The 17,479-nt window shown below is 46.0% G+C and overlaps 1 protein-coding gene across 2 annotated transcripts in view; it reads left to right on the top strand.

Moving 5' to 3' along the window:
• Positions 1-17,479, top strand: part of LOC115190904 (transmembrane protein 65-like) — a 71,982-nt gene that overhangs the window by 39,991 nt on the left and 14,512 nt on the right. For both annotated transcript variants that reach the window (XM_029748935.1, XM_029748936.1), the window contains one exon: positions 11,970-12,012. In XM_029748935.1, coding sequence (XP_029604795.1) covers positions 11,970-12,012 — 43 coding nt within the window. The remainder of the gene's footprint in view (positions 1-11,969; positions 12,013-17,479) is intronic.

Below are 17,479 nucleotides of genomic sequence, written 5' to 3'. Positions count from 1 at the left end.
ACCCATAACATGATGCCTCCACCACATTACTTGAAAATACAGAGAATTTCACTCTGTGTTGTACTGCATTGGATTTGACCCAAACATGTAGTTTTAAATTTTGTCCAAAAAGTTTACATCTTTGCCATGGTGTCTTGTAGTATTACTTAACACCCTTGTTGTAATCAGAATGGGTGATCTGGAGTGGATTATTTAACACAGGCATCCTTCTTTTCACTTTGTCCTTACAGGCCAGTAATGTTGTTTGCAATGTTGTTGATCCCTTTTTGTATTGTCAAATATTGTGGTGGCAGAATCCTGTTATGGGTATTCTTGTCACCGGCAGGGACTGGGGAGTTTGTCAGGATCAAAATAAATATGAAAGGGACAAAGTTAGAGGAAAACCTGCCTCAATCTTCTGAAAACCTAACCCCCCCCCCCTCGTATATAGCCTCGCTATTGCTATCTAACTGCTGCTCTAATTATTTATTACTTTTATTTCATACTTTTTTAATTTTACATTTTCTTAAAACTGCACTGTTGGTTAGGGCCTGTAAGTCAGCATTTCACTGTAAGGTGAATCTACACCTGTTGTATTCGGCGCATGTGACAAATATCATTTGATTTGATTTGCACACATTAAATTGACTCGTAAAGCAATTATTGTGTTTCTTTGGCATAAAAAAAAAAACACCAGAATGTCTTTCCAAGAGGTGTTGAGTGTTCCTGAATAGTCCAGTCTCAGTCTTGACTTAAATCCGATTCAAAATCTGGTTTGAATATTGCTGTCCGTCATTGATTCCCACCAAATTTACTGAGCTTGAAACAATTTTGACAAACACAATGGATATATGTTGCCCTAAGAGTTGTACAAGGTTGGTTGAATCTTATCCACATTGATTCACAGCTGTAATGGCTGCCACAAGTGATTCCACCCAGTATTCATATGTCTTCATACTCTGGGGGAGTGAAGACATGTGCAATCAATTATCCTCATTTTCAATTTCTTAGTAAATCCATTTTTATTTTATTTTTTATTATTTCTCTATGAAAATGTGGAATGGGTTGTGTAGATCAATAGGGTTAAAAATCTAATTTTATCTCTTTAGATGTAATTTTAAAGCAGGAAATGTGAAGGCTGTGCAAGGGGTTATGTAGACGTTCACTAGAGTCCATCTCAATACATTACATTTCCATCTGAATGTAACTTGGCAATAGCCAATTTAATCCTACACTCAATTTCTAATTAAAGCCTTGGGTTGCCTCCAAAATGGCACCCTATCCCCTATGTAGTGCACTACTTATGACCCACAGGAGGTTGGTGGCACCTTAATTGGGGAGGACGGGGCTCGTGGTAATGACTGGTGGGGAATGAGTGGAAAGGTATCAAATACATCAAACACATGGATTGATGCCATTCCATTTACGCCATTCCAGACATTATTATGAGCCGTTCTCCCCTCAGCAGATTCCACTGTAATATGACCATAGGGCTGTGGTCAGTAATCCACCATATATAAATTAACTCTGACCCTAGGAGGTCCGGAGCCTGCTGCACACATCTGATGTCCCAGGTCTAAATCAGGCCCTGATTACAGGGGAACAATGACTGGTGTCCCAGGTCTAAATCAGTCCCTGATTACAGGGGAACAATGACTGGTGTCCCAGGTCTAAATCAGGCCCTGATTACAGGGGAACAATGACTGGTGTCCCAGGTCTAAATCAGTCCCTGATTACAGGGGAACAATGACTGGTGTCCCAGGTCTAAATCAGTCCCTGATTACAGGGGAACAATGACTGGTGTCCCAGGTCTAAATCAGGCCCTGATTACAGGGGAACAATGACTGGTGTCCCAGGTCTAAATCAGTCCCTGATTACAGGGGAACAATGACTGGTGTCCCAGGTCCAAATCAGTCCCTGATTACAGGGGAACAATGACTGGTGTCCCAGGTCCAAATCAGTCCCTGATTACAGGGGAACAATGACTGGTGTCCCAGGTCTAAATCAGTCCCTGATTACAGGGGAACAATGACTGGGGTCCCAGGTCTAAATCAGGCCATGATTACAGGGGAACAATGACTGGTGTCCCAGGTCTAAATCAGTCCCTGATTAGAGGGAAACAATGACTGGGGTCCCAGGTCTAAATCAGGCCCTGATTACAGGGGAACAATGACTGGGGTCCCAGGTCTAAATCAGGCCCTGATTACAGTGGAACAATGACTGGTGTCCCAGGTCTAAATCAGGCCCTGATTACAGGGGAACAATGACTGGGGTCCCAGGTCTAAATCAGGCCCTGATTACAGGGGAACAATGACTGGTGTCCCAGGTCCAAATCAGTCCCTGATTACAGGGGAACAATGACTGGTGTCCCAGGTCCAAATCAGTCCCTGATTACAGGGGAACAATGACTGGTGTCCCAGGTCTAAATCAGTCCCTGATTACAGGGGAACAATGACTGGGGTCCCAGGTCTAAATCAGGCCATGATTACAGGGGAACAATGACTGGTGTCCCAGGTCTAAATCAGTCCCTGATTAGAGGGAAACAATGACTGGGGTCCCAGGTCTAAATCAGGCCCTGATTACAGGGGAACAATGACTGGGGTCCCAGGTCTAAATCAGGCCCTGATTACAGTGGAACAATGACTGGTGTCCCAGGTCTAAATCAGTCCCTGATTACAGGGGAACAATGACTGGTGTCCCAGGTCTAAATCAGGCCATGATTAGAGGGCAACAATGGAAAACATGCAGTGGAACTGACTTGGAGGACCCGAGTTGAGTTTGAGGGATATAGGGAATAGGGAGCCATTTGAGACACGTGTTCTCTCAGTTTGTCCCCTGGTCTGGCTAACTGCCAGAACCTGAAGAGAGAGACAGATAGAGGATGATGAGTTGTCCCCTGGTCTGGCTAACTGCCAGAACCTGAAGAGAGGGACAGATAGGGGATGATGAGTTGTCCCCTGGTCTGGCTAACTGCCAGAACCTGAAGAGAGGGACAGATAGAGGATGATGAGTTGTCCCCTGGTCTGGCTAACTGCCAGAACCTGAAGAGAGGGACAGATAGGGGCTGATGATTATTCATGTGTATGGTAATATTCCTCTTCAGTCGTCTGAATGACTACAGCGATATGCTAGCCATTCACTTTAGGACAAGAGGTGATCATTTGCATTTTAACAGAAAGATTCAGCCTTCTTGAAACCAAACGACAGAGACGTGCATCCCAAATGGCACCCTGTTCCCTATACAGTGCACTGCTTTTGACCAGGGCCCATAGGGTAGTGTACTATATAGGGAATTGGGTACCATTTGGGACTCATCCATAGCCTAGCTAGCTACCGAATACATCAGAGGTAAATGAGACTTTAACAGAGGAGAACATATCAGAGATAAATGAGACTGTAACAGAGGAGAACATATCAGAGATAAATGAGACTTTAACAGAGGAGAACATATCAGAGATTAATGAGACTTTAACAGAGGAGAACATATCAGAGATAAATGAGACTTTAACAGAGGAGAACATATCAGAGATAAATAAGACTGTAACAGAGGAGAACATATCAGAGATAAATGAGACTTTAACAGAGGAGAACATATCAGAGATAAATGAGACTTTAACAGAGGAGAACATCAGGTTGTCAGATAGAGGATGGGGATAATTCACTCTCCATACAGAATATTACAGGGGAACAATGACTGGTGTCCCAGGTCTAAATCAGGCCCTGATTACAGGGGAACAATGACTGGTGTCCCAGGTCTAAATCAGTCCCTGATTACAGGGGAACAATGACTGGTGTCCCAGGTCTAAATCAGGCCATGATTAGAGGGCAACAATGGAAAACATGCAGTGGAACTGACTTGGAGGACCCGAGTTGAGTTTGAGGGATATAGGGAATAGGGAGCCATTTGAGACACGTGTTCTCTCAGTTTGTCCCCTGGTCTGGCTAACTGCCAGAACCTGAAGAGAGAGACAGATAGAGGATGATGAGTTGTCCCCTGGTCTGGCTAACTGCCAGAACCTGAAGAGAGGGACAGATAGAGGATGATGAGTTGTCCCCTGGTCTGGCTAACTGCCAGAACCTGAAGAGGGACAGATAGAGGATGATGAGTTGTCCCCTGGTCTGGCTAACTGCCAGAACCTGAAGAGAGGGACAGATAGAGGATGATGAGTTGTCCCCTGGTCTGGCTAACTGCCAGAACCTGAAGAGAGAGACAGATAGCGGATGATGAGTTGTCCCCTGGTCTGACTAACTGCCAGAACCTGAAGAGAGAGACAGATAGCGGATGATGAGTTGTCCCCTGGTCTGGCTAACTGCCAGAACCTGAAGAGAGGGACAGATAGGGGCTGATGATTATTCATGTGTATGGTAATATTCCTCTTCAGTCGTCTGAATGACTACAGCGATATCCTAGCCATTCACTTTAGGACAAGAGGTGATCATTTGCATTTTAACAGAAAGATTCAGCCTTCTTGAAACCAAACGACAGAGAGACAGTGCATCCCAAATGGCACCCTGTTCCCTATACAGTGCACTGCTTTTGACCAGGGCCCATAGGGTAGTGTACTATATAGGGAATTGGGTACCATTTGGGACTCATCCATAGCCTAGCTAGCTATCGTACCATAATACATCAGAGATAAATGAGACTTTAACAGAGGAGAACATATCAGAGATAAATGAGACTTTAACAGAGGAGAACATATCAGAGATAAATGAGACTTTAACAGAGGAGAACATCAGGTTGTCAGATAGAGGATGGGGATAATTCACTCTCCATACAGAATATAATGACAAAATGATTTTATTCTGTGTCCCTCTCCCTTCCCTTTCTCTGGCCTTGGGGAGAGGGGAGGAGAGGGGAGAGAAGGAGAGGAGAGGAGGGGGGAGGTGGAGGTGAGGGGAGAGAGGAAGAGATGAAAGGAGGGTGGAGGTGGAGGTAAGGGGAGATGGGAGGAGAAGAGAGGAGAGGATGGGAGAAAGGAAGAGAGGAGAGGAGGGGGGAGGTGGAGGTGGAGGTGAGGGGAGATGGGAGGAGAAAGGAAGAGAGGAGAGGGGAGGTGGAGGTAAGGGGAGAGGAGAGGAGGGGGGAGGTGGAGGTAAGGGGAGATGGGAGGAGAAGACAGGAGAGGAGGGGAGAAAGGAAGAGAGGAGAGGAGGGGGGAGGTGGAGGTAAGGGGAGATGGGAGGAGATGGGAGGAGAGGAGAGGAGGGGGGAGGAGGAGGTAAGGGGAGGAGAGGAGAGGAGGGGGGAGGTGGAGGTGAGGGGAGATGGGAGGAGAAGAGAGGAGAGGAGAGAGGAAGAGAGGAGAGGAGGGGGGGAGGTGGAGGTGAGGGGAGATGGGAGGAGAAGAGAGGAGAGGAGAGAGGAAGAGAGGAGAGGAGGGGGGAGGTGGAGGTGAGGGGAGATGGGAGGAGAAAGGAGGAGAGGAGGGGGGAGGAGGAGGTAAGGGGAGATGGGAGGAGAGGAGAGGATGGGAGAGTGGTAGAACCACCAACTGTTATTGAACCAGATATCAGCACCACATAAACTGTTATTGAACCAGATATCAGCACCACATAAACTGTTATTGAACCAGATATCAGCACCATATAAACTGTTATTGAACCAGATATCAGCACCACATAAACTGTTATTGAACCAGATATCAGCACCATATAAACTGTTATTGAACCAGATAGCAGCACCACATAAACTGTTATTGAACCAGATATCAGCACCATATAAACTGTTATTGAACCAGATATCAGCACCACATAAACTGTTATTGAACCAGATATCAGCACCACATAAACTGTTATTGAACCAGATATCAGCACCACATAAACTGTTATTGAACCAGATATCAGCACCACATAAACTGTTATTGAACCAGATATCAGCACCACATAAACTGTTATTGAACCAGATATCAGCACCACATAAACTGTTATTGAACCAGATATCAGCACCACATAAACTGTTATTGAACCAGATATCAGCACCACATAAACTGTTTTCTGCAGAACCTGTAATATGGGCTGATATGAAGTCCATGAGACTAGCTGAGGGAAATACACACACACACACACACACACACACACACACACACACACACACACACACACACACACACACACACACACACACACACACACACACACACACACACACACACACACACACACACACACACACAGCTCTGTCAGCGGATTTCTTCAATCTCTTCCCATTTGTGAGCCCTGATGGAATTTGGGATGGGTACCAGCAGCAAACGAAGCTATTGACTCTGTGGAAACTGGAAACGTCTGTCAGACTGTCAGTCTATTGAATCCTGGGGTAGTTGAGGACTGCAGCATCACCTATGGCTGGCCTATGTTATGGGATAACAACATATTGAATCCTGGGGTAGTTGAGGACTGCAGTATCACCTATGGCTGGCCTATGTTATGGGATAACAACATATTGAATCCTGGGGTAGTTGAGGACTGCAGCATCACCTATGGCTGGCCTATGTTATGGGATAACAACATATTGAATCCTGGGGTAGTTGAGGACTGCAGCATCACCTATGGCTGGCCTATGTTATGGGATAACAACATATTGAATCCTGGGGTAGTTGAGGACTGCAGCATCACCTATGGCTGGCCTATGTTATGGGATAACAACATACGTATTGTGATTGAGAGAATACCTAACAGAAAGCAATCTCCTTTTTTCCCTTAGATAAATTCATCTGAGCAGGAAACCTTTTGTTCTCTTGATTTTGGTTAACAAATCAAAGTTTATTTGTCACGTGCGCTGAATACAACAGGTGTAGACCTTACAGTGAAATGCTTCCTTACAGGCTCTAACCAATAGTGCAAAAAAGGTATTAGGTGAACAATAGGTAGGTAAAGAAATAAAAACAACAGTAAAAAGACAGGCTATATACAGTAGCGAGGCTATATACAGTAGCTAGGCTAAACAAGTAGCGAGGCTATAAAAGTAGCGAGACTACATACAGACACCAGTTAGCCAGGCTGATTGAGGTAGTATGTACATGTAGATGTGGTTACAGTTACAGCACATTGGCATTTCACTGGGCCATTTACTATTTTTTACCATAGTTACAATGAATTCTGATACAGTATAGTATTCCATGTGGAATAAATGAATTCACATACAGTATAGTATTCCATGTGGAGTAAATGAATTCAGATACAGTATAGTATTCCATGTGGAGTAAATGAATTCAGATACAGTATAGTATTCCATGTGGAGTAAATGAATTCAGATACAGTATAATATTCCATGTGGAGTAAATTAATTCAGATACAGTATAGTATTCCATGTGGAGTAAATTAATTCAGATACAGTATAGTATTCCATGTGGAGTAAATTAATTCAGATACAGTATAGTATTCCATGTGGAGGAAATTAATTCAGATACAGTATTCCATGTGGAGGTGTGTCTGCTGGTCATATAGCTCTGCTGTATAATAGACTGTGAAGCCTCTCCCACTGAGATACTGCAGGGATATTTTAGGGAACAGTAGAAAGACAAGGCTGTGATGTTCTGGACCCAGAGCTCTACTATAACTAACAGGACCCAGAGCTCTACTATAACTAACAGGACCCAGAGCTCTACTATAACTAACAGCAGGCTGGACCCAGAGCTCTACTATAACTAACAGCAGGCTGGACCCAGAGCTCTACTATAACTAACAGGACCCAGAGCTCTACTATAACTAACAGGACCCAGAGCTCTACTATAACTAACAGGACCCAGAGCTCTACTATAACTAACAGGACCCAGAGCTCTACTATAACTAACAGGACCCAGAGCTCTACTATAACTAACAGGACCCAGAGCTCTACTATAACTAACAGGACCCAGAGCTCTACTATAACTAACAGCAGGCTGGACCCAGAGCTCTACTATAACTAACAGCAGGCTGGACCCAGAGCTCTATTTTAACTAACATGACCCAGAGCTCTACTATAACTAACAGGGTCCAGAGCTCTACTATAACTAACAGCAGGCTGGACCCAGAGCTCTACTGTAACTAACAGCAGGCTGGACCCAGAGCTCTACTATAACTAACAGCAGGCTGGACCCAGAGCTCTACTATAACTAACAGCAGGCTGGACCCAGAGCTCTACTATAACTAACAGCAGGCTGGACCCAGAGCTCTACTATAACTAACAGCAGGCTGGACCCAGAGCTCTACTATAACTAACAGCAGGCTGGACCCAGAGCTCTACTATAACTAACAGCAGGCAGGACCCAGAGCTCTACTATAACTAACAGCAGGCTGGACCCAGAGCTCTACTATAACTAACAGCAGGCTGGACCCAGAGCTCTACTATAACTAACAGCAGGCTGGACCCAGAGCTCTACTATAACTAACATGACCCAGAGCTCTACTATAACTAACAGCAGGCTGGACCCAGAGCTCTACTATAACTAACAGCAGGCTGGACCCAGAGCTCTACTATAACTAACAGCAGGCTGGACCCAGAGCTCTACTATAACTAACAGCAGGCTGGACCCAGAGCTCTACTATAACTAACAGCAGGCTGGACCCAGAGCTCTATTATAACTAACATGACCCAGAGCTCTACTATAACTAACAGGGTCCAGAGCTCTACTATAACTAACAGCAGGCTGGACCCAGAGCTCTACTGTAACTAACAGCAGGCTGGACCCAGAGCTCTACTATAACTAACAGGGCCCAGAGTTCTACTATAACTAACAGCAGGCTGGACCCAGAGCTCTACTATAACTAACAGCAGGCTGGACCCAGAGCTCTACTATAACTAACAGCAGGCTGGACCCAGAGCTCTACTATAACTAACAGGACCCAGAGCTCTACTATAACTAACAGGACCCAGAGCTCTACTATAACTAACAGCAGGCTGGACCCAGAGCTCTACTATAACTAACAGCAGGCTGGACCCAGAGCTCTACTATAACTAACAGCAGGCTGGACCCAGAGCTCTACTATAACTAACAGCAGGCTGGGCCCAGAGCTCTACTATAACTAACAGGGTCCAGAGCTCTACGTGTCAGCTGATCTGAGGGGAGGGAAATGGACGTGTCAGCTGATCTGAGGAGAGGGAAATGGACGTGTCAGCTGATCTGAGGAGAGGGAAATGGACGTGTCAGCTGATCTGAGGGGAGGGAAATGGACGTGTCGGCTGATCTGAGGGGAGGGAAATGGACGTGTCAGCTGATCTGAGGAGAGGGAAATGGACGTGTCAGCTGATCTGAGGGGAGGGAAATGGACGTGTCAGCTGATCTGAGGGGAGGGAAATGGACGTGTCAGCTGATCTGAGGAGAGGGAAATGGACGTGTCAGCTGATCTGAGGAGAGGGAAATGGACGTGTCAGCTGATCTGAGGGGAGGGAAATGGACGTGTCAGCTGATCTGATGGGAGGGAAATGGACGTGTCAGCTGATCTGAGGGGAGGGAAATGGACGTGTCAGCTGATCTGAGGAGAGGGAAATGGACGTGTCAGCTGATCTGAGGAGAGGGAAATGGACGTGTCAGCTGATCTGAGGGGAGGGAAATGGACGTGTCAGCTGATCTGAGGGGAGGGAAATGGACGTGTCAGCTGATCTGAGGAGAGAAGAAAAGAAGGAGAGAGAACAACTTTTGATCGAATTTCACTGAACACAGTGTTTCTTCACCCACTGTTATGAAAGTACCAGAGGGGATAAAGGAGGAGAATATCACTAGTTTTACCGTCTGTCTGTAATCGTATTTCCTCACTGCTGTGTTTCTGAAATAAGCCTGCTGTGTTTCTAACAGTTAGAGTCTAACTGTACAGTACCGTTAGACTCTCTTAGATGTTTGTCTAACTGTCAGACAAACATCTAAGAGAGTCTAACGGTACTGTACATACCGTACAAAAACTACACCAGAGAAACAAAATGCTGAAGTAAGATTTTTGGGAGTTCTGAGTGTCCACAGGGGATTCTAAATTGGATAATGAATCATGTCTTCAGCTTTTATTGACAAATGAAGTGGAATCATCAGTCAAATCCAAGCTGAAGTTGAAGGCTTTATATTTAAACTCCAGCTGGTCATGTAACCTATTGTACTTCTCACTATGAAATTGTTCAATATGATGGATGTGGTTTTAGACTTTTATTAGGTTCTGATCTTGTTAAATATGTCTAGTACACATTCTCTCCTTCTCTCTTTGGATGGCTGCCTAAAACCTGCAGAAGCACTGCTACAGTACTGCTACAGCCTGGGCTGCATCCCAAATAGCACCCTATTCCTTATGTATTGCACTACCCTATGGGCCCTGGTTATAAGTAGTGCACTATACAGGGAATAGGGTGCCATTTGGGACAGAACCCTGAGGCTGAAATAACAGCTGACCTTGAAACAGTTGTAATTACATTGGTCCTGCTCTCTCTCTCCTCTAATAACGATTCACTATCTTCACAATTAGTTTTAGATTCAGACTACTGTAACTGCACTCTTAGATAAAAGGGATCCAAATGTGTTCTTCGACTGTCCCCATAGGCAAACCATATTTGGTTACAGGTAGAAACCTGGTTCCACATAGAACTATTTTGGGTTCCATATAGAACCTTCTGTATAAAGGGTACTACATGGAACTCAAAACATGTCTACATGGAACCAAAAGGGTTCTGCCTGGAACCAAAAAAGGTTCTCCTATGGGGACAGCTGAAGAAACCTTTTAGGTTCTAGATCCTTTTTTGGTTCTTAATCTTCAACGCCGCAATTTTGTTATGGGCCGTTCTAATTTGACATTCAGTGATTATTTTGTGTTTGATATAGAAATACATAGATTGATGTGTTAACAGGGGAATATGTTACCATTAAACAGACCCCTGTCCCTCACAGCCTACATGACTCCTGAACGACCCCGCGTTGCCATGACATTCAGACCAATGATTGTTTCAGACTAACGTCAGTCACAGTAAAACACATCAGTCCTGTGGGCTATGATTCTGTCTCTCTCAGGCTCTGGAGAGACAGAAGTGTGCATAAACTGTTTTCAGCATCAAACTAGCAGAAAGAGCAGATTAGATCCATTAACAAACCAGCTGTTCGGTAATTCACATTTAGCTCTGTCACATCTCATTTACAATGATTTTCTCTCTGTATTAGTTCAGGTGCATTCTGTCTAATGATGAGTCAGAGACACAGCCTGCTGTCTAATGATGAGTCAGAGACACAGCCTGCTGTCTAATGATGAGTCAGAGACACAGCCTGCTGTCTAATGATGAGTCAGAGACACAGCCTGCTGTCTAATGATGAGTCAGAGACACAGCCTGCTGTCTAATGATGAGTCAGAGACACAGCCTGCTGTCTAATGATGAGTCAGAGACACAGCCTGCTGTCTAATGATGAGTCAGAGACACAGCCTGCTGTCTAATGATGAGTCAGAGACACAGCCTGCTGTCTAATGATGAGTCAGAGACACAGCCTACTGTCTAATGATGAGTCAGAGACACAGCCTGCTGTCTAATGATGAGTCAGAGACACAGCCTGCTGTCTAATGATGAGTCAGAGACACAGCCTGCTGTCTAACGATGAGTCAGAGACACAGCCTGCTGTCTAATGATGAGTCAGAGACACAGCCTGCTGTCTAATGATGAGTCAGAGACACAGCCTACTGTCTAACGATGAGTCAGAGACACAGCCTGCTGTCTAATGATGAGTCAGAGACACAGCCTGCTGTCTAATGATGAGTCAGAGACACAGCCTGCTGTCTAACGATGAGTCATATGACTGACCCCTTACGAAGCACCAGTTCCATTACAATCAGTCAGGTGTGAAAGAGGGTTGGTCGGTTCACACACCTTGTGTTGTTCCAGGAGCATAGTGAGAAATAACTCCATATACGACAATTAAACTCCAACTCTACACCGGGTTTTGTGTTTTAATGGATCTCATTGGAGCATACAACGACCTCTAACCTCTGACGTCATCAACCAGACCTTCACCGAGGCAGAGCCATGACCTCCCTCTCTTCTCTCTCTGCAGCTGCTGCCCTGGGAAACCTTGTGTCGGACCTGGCTGGACTCGGGTAAGAAAAGGCAGATCAAACCAATCGTCTGTTTGGGCTGATACAGCCCCTGTTGGTGTCCTATTGTAGTCACACTGTGTACAGTCCCTGGTGGTGTCCTATTGTAGTCACACTGTGTACAGTCCCTGGTGGTGTCCTATTGCAGTCACACTGTGTACAGTCCCTGTTGGTGTCCTATTGCAGTCACACTGTGTACAGTCCCTGTTGGTGTCCTATTGTAGTCACACTGTGTACAGTCCCTGGTGGTGTCCTATTGTAGTCACACTGTGTACAGTCCCTGTTGCTGTCCTATTGTAGTCACACTGTGTACAGTCCCTGTTGGTGTCCTATTGCAGTCACACTGTGTACAGTCCCTGTTGGTGTCCTATTGCAGTCACACTGTGTACAGTCCCTGGTGGTGTCCTATTGTAGTCACACTGTGTACAGTCCCTGTTGGTGTCCTATTGTAGTCACACTGTGTACAGTCCCTGTTAGTGTCCTATTGCAGTCACACTGTGTACAGTCCCTGGTGGTGTCCTATTGCAGTCACACTGTGTACAGTCCCTGGTGGTGTCCTATTGTAGTCACACTGTGTTCAGTCCCTGTTAGTGTCCTATTGTAGTCACACTGTGTACAGTCCCTAGTGGTGTCCTATTGTAGTCACACTGTGTACAGTCCCTGGTGGAGTCCTATTGTAGTCACACTGTGTACAGTCCCTGGTGGAGTCCTATTGTAGTCACACTGTGTACAGTCCCTAGTGGAGTCCTATTGTAGTCACAATGTGTTCAGTCCCTGTTAGTGTCCTATTGCAGTCACACTGTGTACAGTCCCTGTTGGTGTCCTATTGTAGTCACACTGTGTACAGTCCCTGGTGGAGTCCTATTGTAGTCACAATGTGTTCAGTCCCTGTTGGTGTCCTATTGCAGTCACACTGTGTACAGTCCATGTTGGAGTCCTATTGTAGTTGCTATAGGAAGATGGCTACAGTACTGTGGTTTCTGAGAAGTCTCCAGACTTCTCCAAGCATTGTGGGAACTGATTATTTGCGGTGAACAACTGCAATAAAGACTACCTGGAATACGCCCAATGTGCTTATAGGTAAACCTGTCAGGCTGAAACTGGAGAGGTTAAGGATGTCCTCTAACCTGTCAGGCTGAAACTGGAGAGAGGTTAAGGATGTCCTCTAACCTGTCAGGCTGAAACTGGAGAGAGGTTAAGGATGTCCTCTAACCTGTCAGGCTGAAACTGGAGAGAGGTTAAGGATGTCCTCTAACCTGTCAGGCTGAAACTGGAGAGAGGTTAAGGATGTCCTCTAACCTGTCAGGCTGAAACTGGAGAGAGGTTAAGGATGTCCTCTAACCTGTCAGGCTGAAACTGGAGAGAGGTTAAGGATGTCTTCTAACCTGTCAGGCTGAAACTGGAGAGAGGTTAAGGATGTCTTCTAACCTGTCAGGCTGAAACTGGAGAGAGGTTAAGGATGTCCTCTAACCTGTCAGGCTGAAACTGGAGAGAGGTTAAGGATGTCCTCTAACCTGTCAGGCTGAAACTGGAGAGAGGTTAAGGATGTCCTCTAACCTGTCAGGCTGAAACTGGAGAGAGGTTAAGGATGTCCTCTAACCTGTCAGGCTGAAACTGGAGAGAGGTTAAGGATGTCCTCTAACCTGTCAGGCTGAAACTGGAGAGAGGTTAAGGATGTCCTCTAACCTGTCAGGCTGAAACTGGAGAGAGGTTAAGGATGTCCTCTAACCTGTCAGGCTGAAACCGGAGAGAGGTTAAGGATGTCCTCTAACCTGTCAGGCTGAAACCGGAGAGAGGTTAAGGATGTCCTCTAACCTGTCAGGCTGAAACCGGAGAGAGGTTAAGGATGTCCTCTAACCTGTCAGGCTGAAACTGGAGAGAGGTTAAGGATGTCCTCTAACCTGTCAGGCTGAAACTGGAGAGAGGTTAAGGATGTCCTCTAACCTGTCAGGCTGAAACTGGAGAGAGGTTAAGGATGTCCTCTAACCTGTCAGGCTGAAACTGGAGAGAGGTTAAGGATGTCCTCTAACCTGTCAGGCTGAAACTGGAGAGAGGTTAAGGATGTCCTCTAACCTGTCAGGCTGAAACTGGAGAGAGGTTAAGGATGTCCTCTAACCTGTCAGGCTGAAACTGGAGAGAGGTTAAGGATGTCCTCTAACCTGTCAGGCTGAAACTGGAGAGAGGTTAAGGATGTCCTCTAACCTGTCAGGCTGAAACTGGAGAGAGGTTAAGGATGTCCTCTAACCTGTCAGGCTGAAACCGGAGAGAGGTTAAGGATGTCCTCTAACCTGTCAGGCTGAAACTGGAGAGAGGTTAATGATGTCCTCTAACCTGTCAGGCTGAAACCGGAGAGAGGTTAATGATGTCCTCTAACCTGTCAGGCTGAAGTGCCAGTCTTTGGGTAAAAAAGGCCCTGGGTAGCTCTCTTTAGTGTGAGCTGCGCATGAGGATGTCTCACTGCTCTGGAGACAGTTGCTACAGAATGAATTTAGCTTGCAGAATTTTGCAGAATTTAGCTTGAGATAATGACCTCTCATAGTATCTGAGTTACACCATCTGCTTTCAACTGTCATTTATTCAAATCAAATCTCATTTTATTGGTCACATACACATGGTTAGCAGATGTTAATGCAAGTGTAATGAAATGCTTGTGCTTCTAGTTCCGACAGTGCAGTAATATCTAACAAGTCATCTAACAATTCCACAACAACTACCTAATACACACTAATCTAAGTAAAGGGATGTAATAACAATATGTACATATAAATATACGGATGGGTCATGACCGACCGGCATAGACGAGATGCAATAGACGGTATAAAATACAGTATATACATCTGGGATGAGTAGTGCAAGATACGTAAACGTCATTATTAAAGTGGCATTAATAAACTGACTAGTGATCTAATTTGTTAGAGTGGCCAATGATTTCAAGTCTGTATGTAGGCAGCAGCCTCACTGTGTTAGTGATGGCTGTTTAACAGTCTGATGGCCTTGAGATAGAAGCTGTTTTTCAGTCTCTGTCCCAGCTTTGATGCACCTGTACTGACCTCGCCTTCTGGATGGTAGCGGGGTGAACAGGCAGTGGCTCGGGTGGTTGATGTCCTTGATGATCTTTTTGACCTTCCTGTGACATCGGGTGTTGTAGGTGTCCTGGAGGGCAGGTAGTTTGCCCCCGGGGATGCGTTGTGCAGACCACACCACCCTCTGGAGAGCCCTGCGGTTGTGGGCGGTTGTCACGGCTGTCGAAAGGAGCGGACCAAAGTGCAGCGTGGTTGTAGTTCCACATTTTATTTAATCCGTGAAACTTTGCAAGACATAAATAACTGAATATGCCAAAACAACAAACCGTGACGCAGAGAGAAACAAACACTACTCAAAAGATAATAACCCACAAACCCCAGGAAGAAATAACCCTACTTAAATATGATCTCCAATTAGAGACAACGAGGACCAGCTGCCTCCAATTGGAGATCAACCCCCCCCAGAAAAACATAGAAATAGAAAAACTAGAACTTAAACATAGAAATACAAAACATAGAAAAACACCAAACACCCCCTGTCACGTCCTGACCTACTCTACCATAGAAAATAACCTTTTACTATGGTCAGGACGTGACAGCGGTGCAGTTGCCGTACCAGGCGGTGATACAGCCCGACAGGATGCTCTCAATTGTGCATCTGTAGAAGTTTGTGAGGGTTTTAGGTGACAAGCCAATTTTCTTCAGCCTCCTGAGGTTTAAGAGGCGCTGTTGCGCCTTCTTCACCACACTGTCTGTGTGAGTGAACCATTTCAGGTTGTCCCTGATGTGTATGCCGAGGAACTTGAAACTTTCCAACTTCTCCACTGCTGTCCCATTGATGTGGATAGGGGGGTGCTCCCTCTGCTGTTTCCTGAAGTCCACGATCATCTCCTTTGTTTTGTTGACGTTGAGTGAGAGGTTGTTTTCCTGACACCACACCCCGAGTGCCCTCCCCTCCTCCCTATAGGCTGTCTCGTTGTTGTTGGTGATCAAGCCCACTGCTGTGTCATCTGCAAACTTGATGATCGAGTTGGAGGTGTGCATGGCCACGCAGTCATGGGTGAAAAGGGAGTACAGGAGGTGGCTGAGCACGCACCCTTGTGGGATCAGCAAAGTGGAGATGTTGTTTCCTACCTTCACCACCTGGGGGTGGCCCGTCAGGAAGTCCAGGACCCGTCAGGAAGTCCAGGATTGCACAGGGCGAGGTTGAGACTCAGGGCCTCAAGCTTAATGCTATAACTTGGAGGGTACTATGGTGTCTTACATAGGTGTTCCTCTTGTCCAGATGGGATAGGGCAGTGTGATGGCGATTGCATCGTCTGTGGACCTATGCAAATTGCAGTGGGTCTAGGGTGACAGGTAAGGTGGAAGTGATATGATCCTTGACTAGTCTCTCAAAACACTTCACGATGACAGAAGTGAGTGCTACTGGGCGATAGTCATTCAGTTCAGTTACCTTTGTCTTCTTGTGTACAGGAACAATGGTGACAATCTTGTAGCATGTGGGGACAACAGATCTGGGACCAGGCTACAACAGATATGAGACCAGGCTACCACAGATCTGGGACCAGACTACAACAGATCTGAGACCAGGCTACAACAGATCTGAGACCAGGCTACAACAGATCTGGGACCAGGCTACAACAGATCTGAGACCAGGCTACAACAGATCTGGGACCAGGCTACAACAGATCTGGGACAAGGCTACAACAGATCTGGGACCAGGCTACAACAGATCTGAGACCAGGCTACCACAGATCTGAGACCAGGCTACCACAGATCTGGGACCAGGCTACCACAGATCTGGGACCAGTTTAGAGCAGATATGGGACCAGTTTAGAGCAGATATGGGACCAGTTTAGAGCAGATATGGGACCAGTCCACAACAGATCTGTTACCAGGCTACAACAGATCTGGGACCAGGCTACAACAGATCTGGGACCAGGCTACAACAGATCTGGGACCAGGCTACAACAGATCTGGGACAAGGCTACAACAGATCTGGGTCCAAGCTAGAGCTAAGCTACCTGTGACTAAATGTTTCCTATTGGCCTTGTTGTCAGCATTATGGTGAATTATAGAATAAAGTATTTGTTTTGTATTCTCTGCAGTCCTTTTTCTATGACTGGTGGCAGAGAGGATTGTAGATGTCTGCTTGTAGATGTTTGATTTCCCAGATGTCGTGTAATCTGCTGCTGTCTCTTTCTGACATCTGTAATTTGATGTATGAGTCATTTATTTTAACAGCAGGCAGCTGCTGTGGCCGTGGCTTCAGCCTCTCCTCTGTTAGCTTGGTTTGACCTGGGGCTCCACAGCCTCTCCTCTGTTAGCTTGGTTTGACCTGGGGCCCCAGCCTCTCCTCTGTTAGCTTGGTTTGACCTGGGGCTCCAGCCTCTCCTCTGTTAGCTTGGTTTGACCTGGGGCTCCACAGTCTCTCCTCTGTTAGC

The sequence above is a fragment of the Salmo trutta genome, unplaced genomic scaffold, assembly GCF_901001165.1.
Source record: "Salmo trutta unplaced genomic scaffold, fSalTru1.1, whole genome shotgun sequence".
Lineage (NCBI taxonomy): Eukaryota > Metazoa > Chordata > Actinopteri > Salmoniformes > Salmonidae > Salmo > Salmo trutta.
Note: the sequence above shows the minus strand (reverse complement) of the source record. Positions and strands in the feature narration are given on the sequence as shown.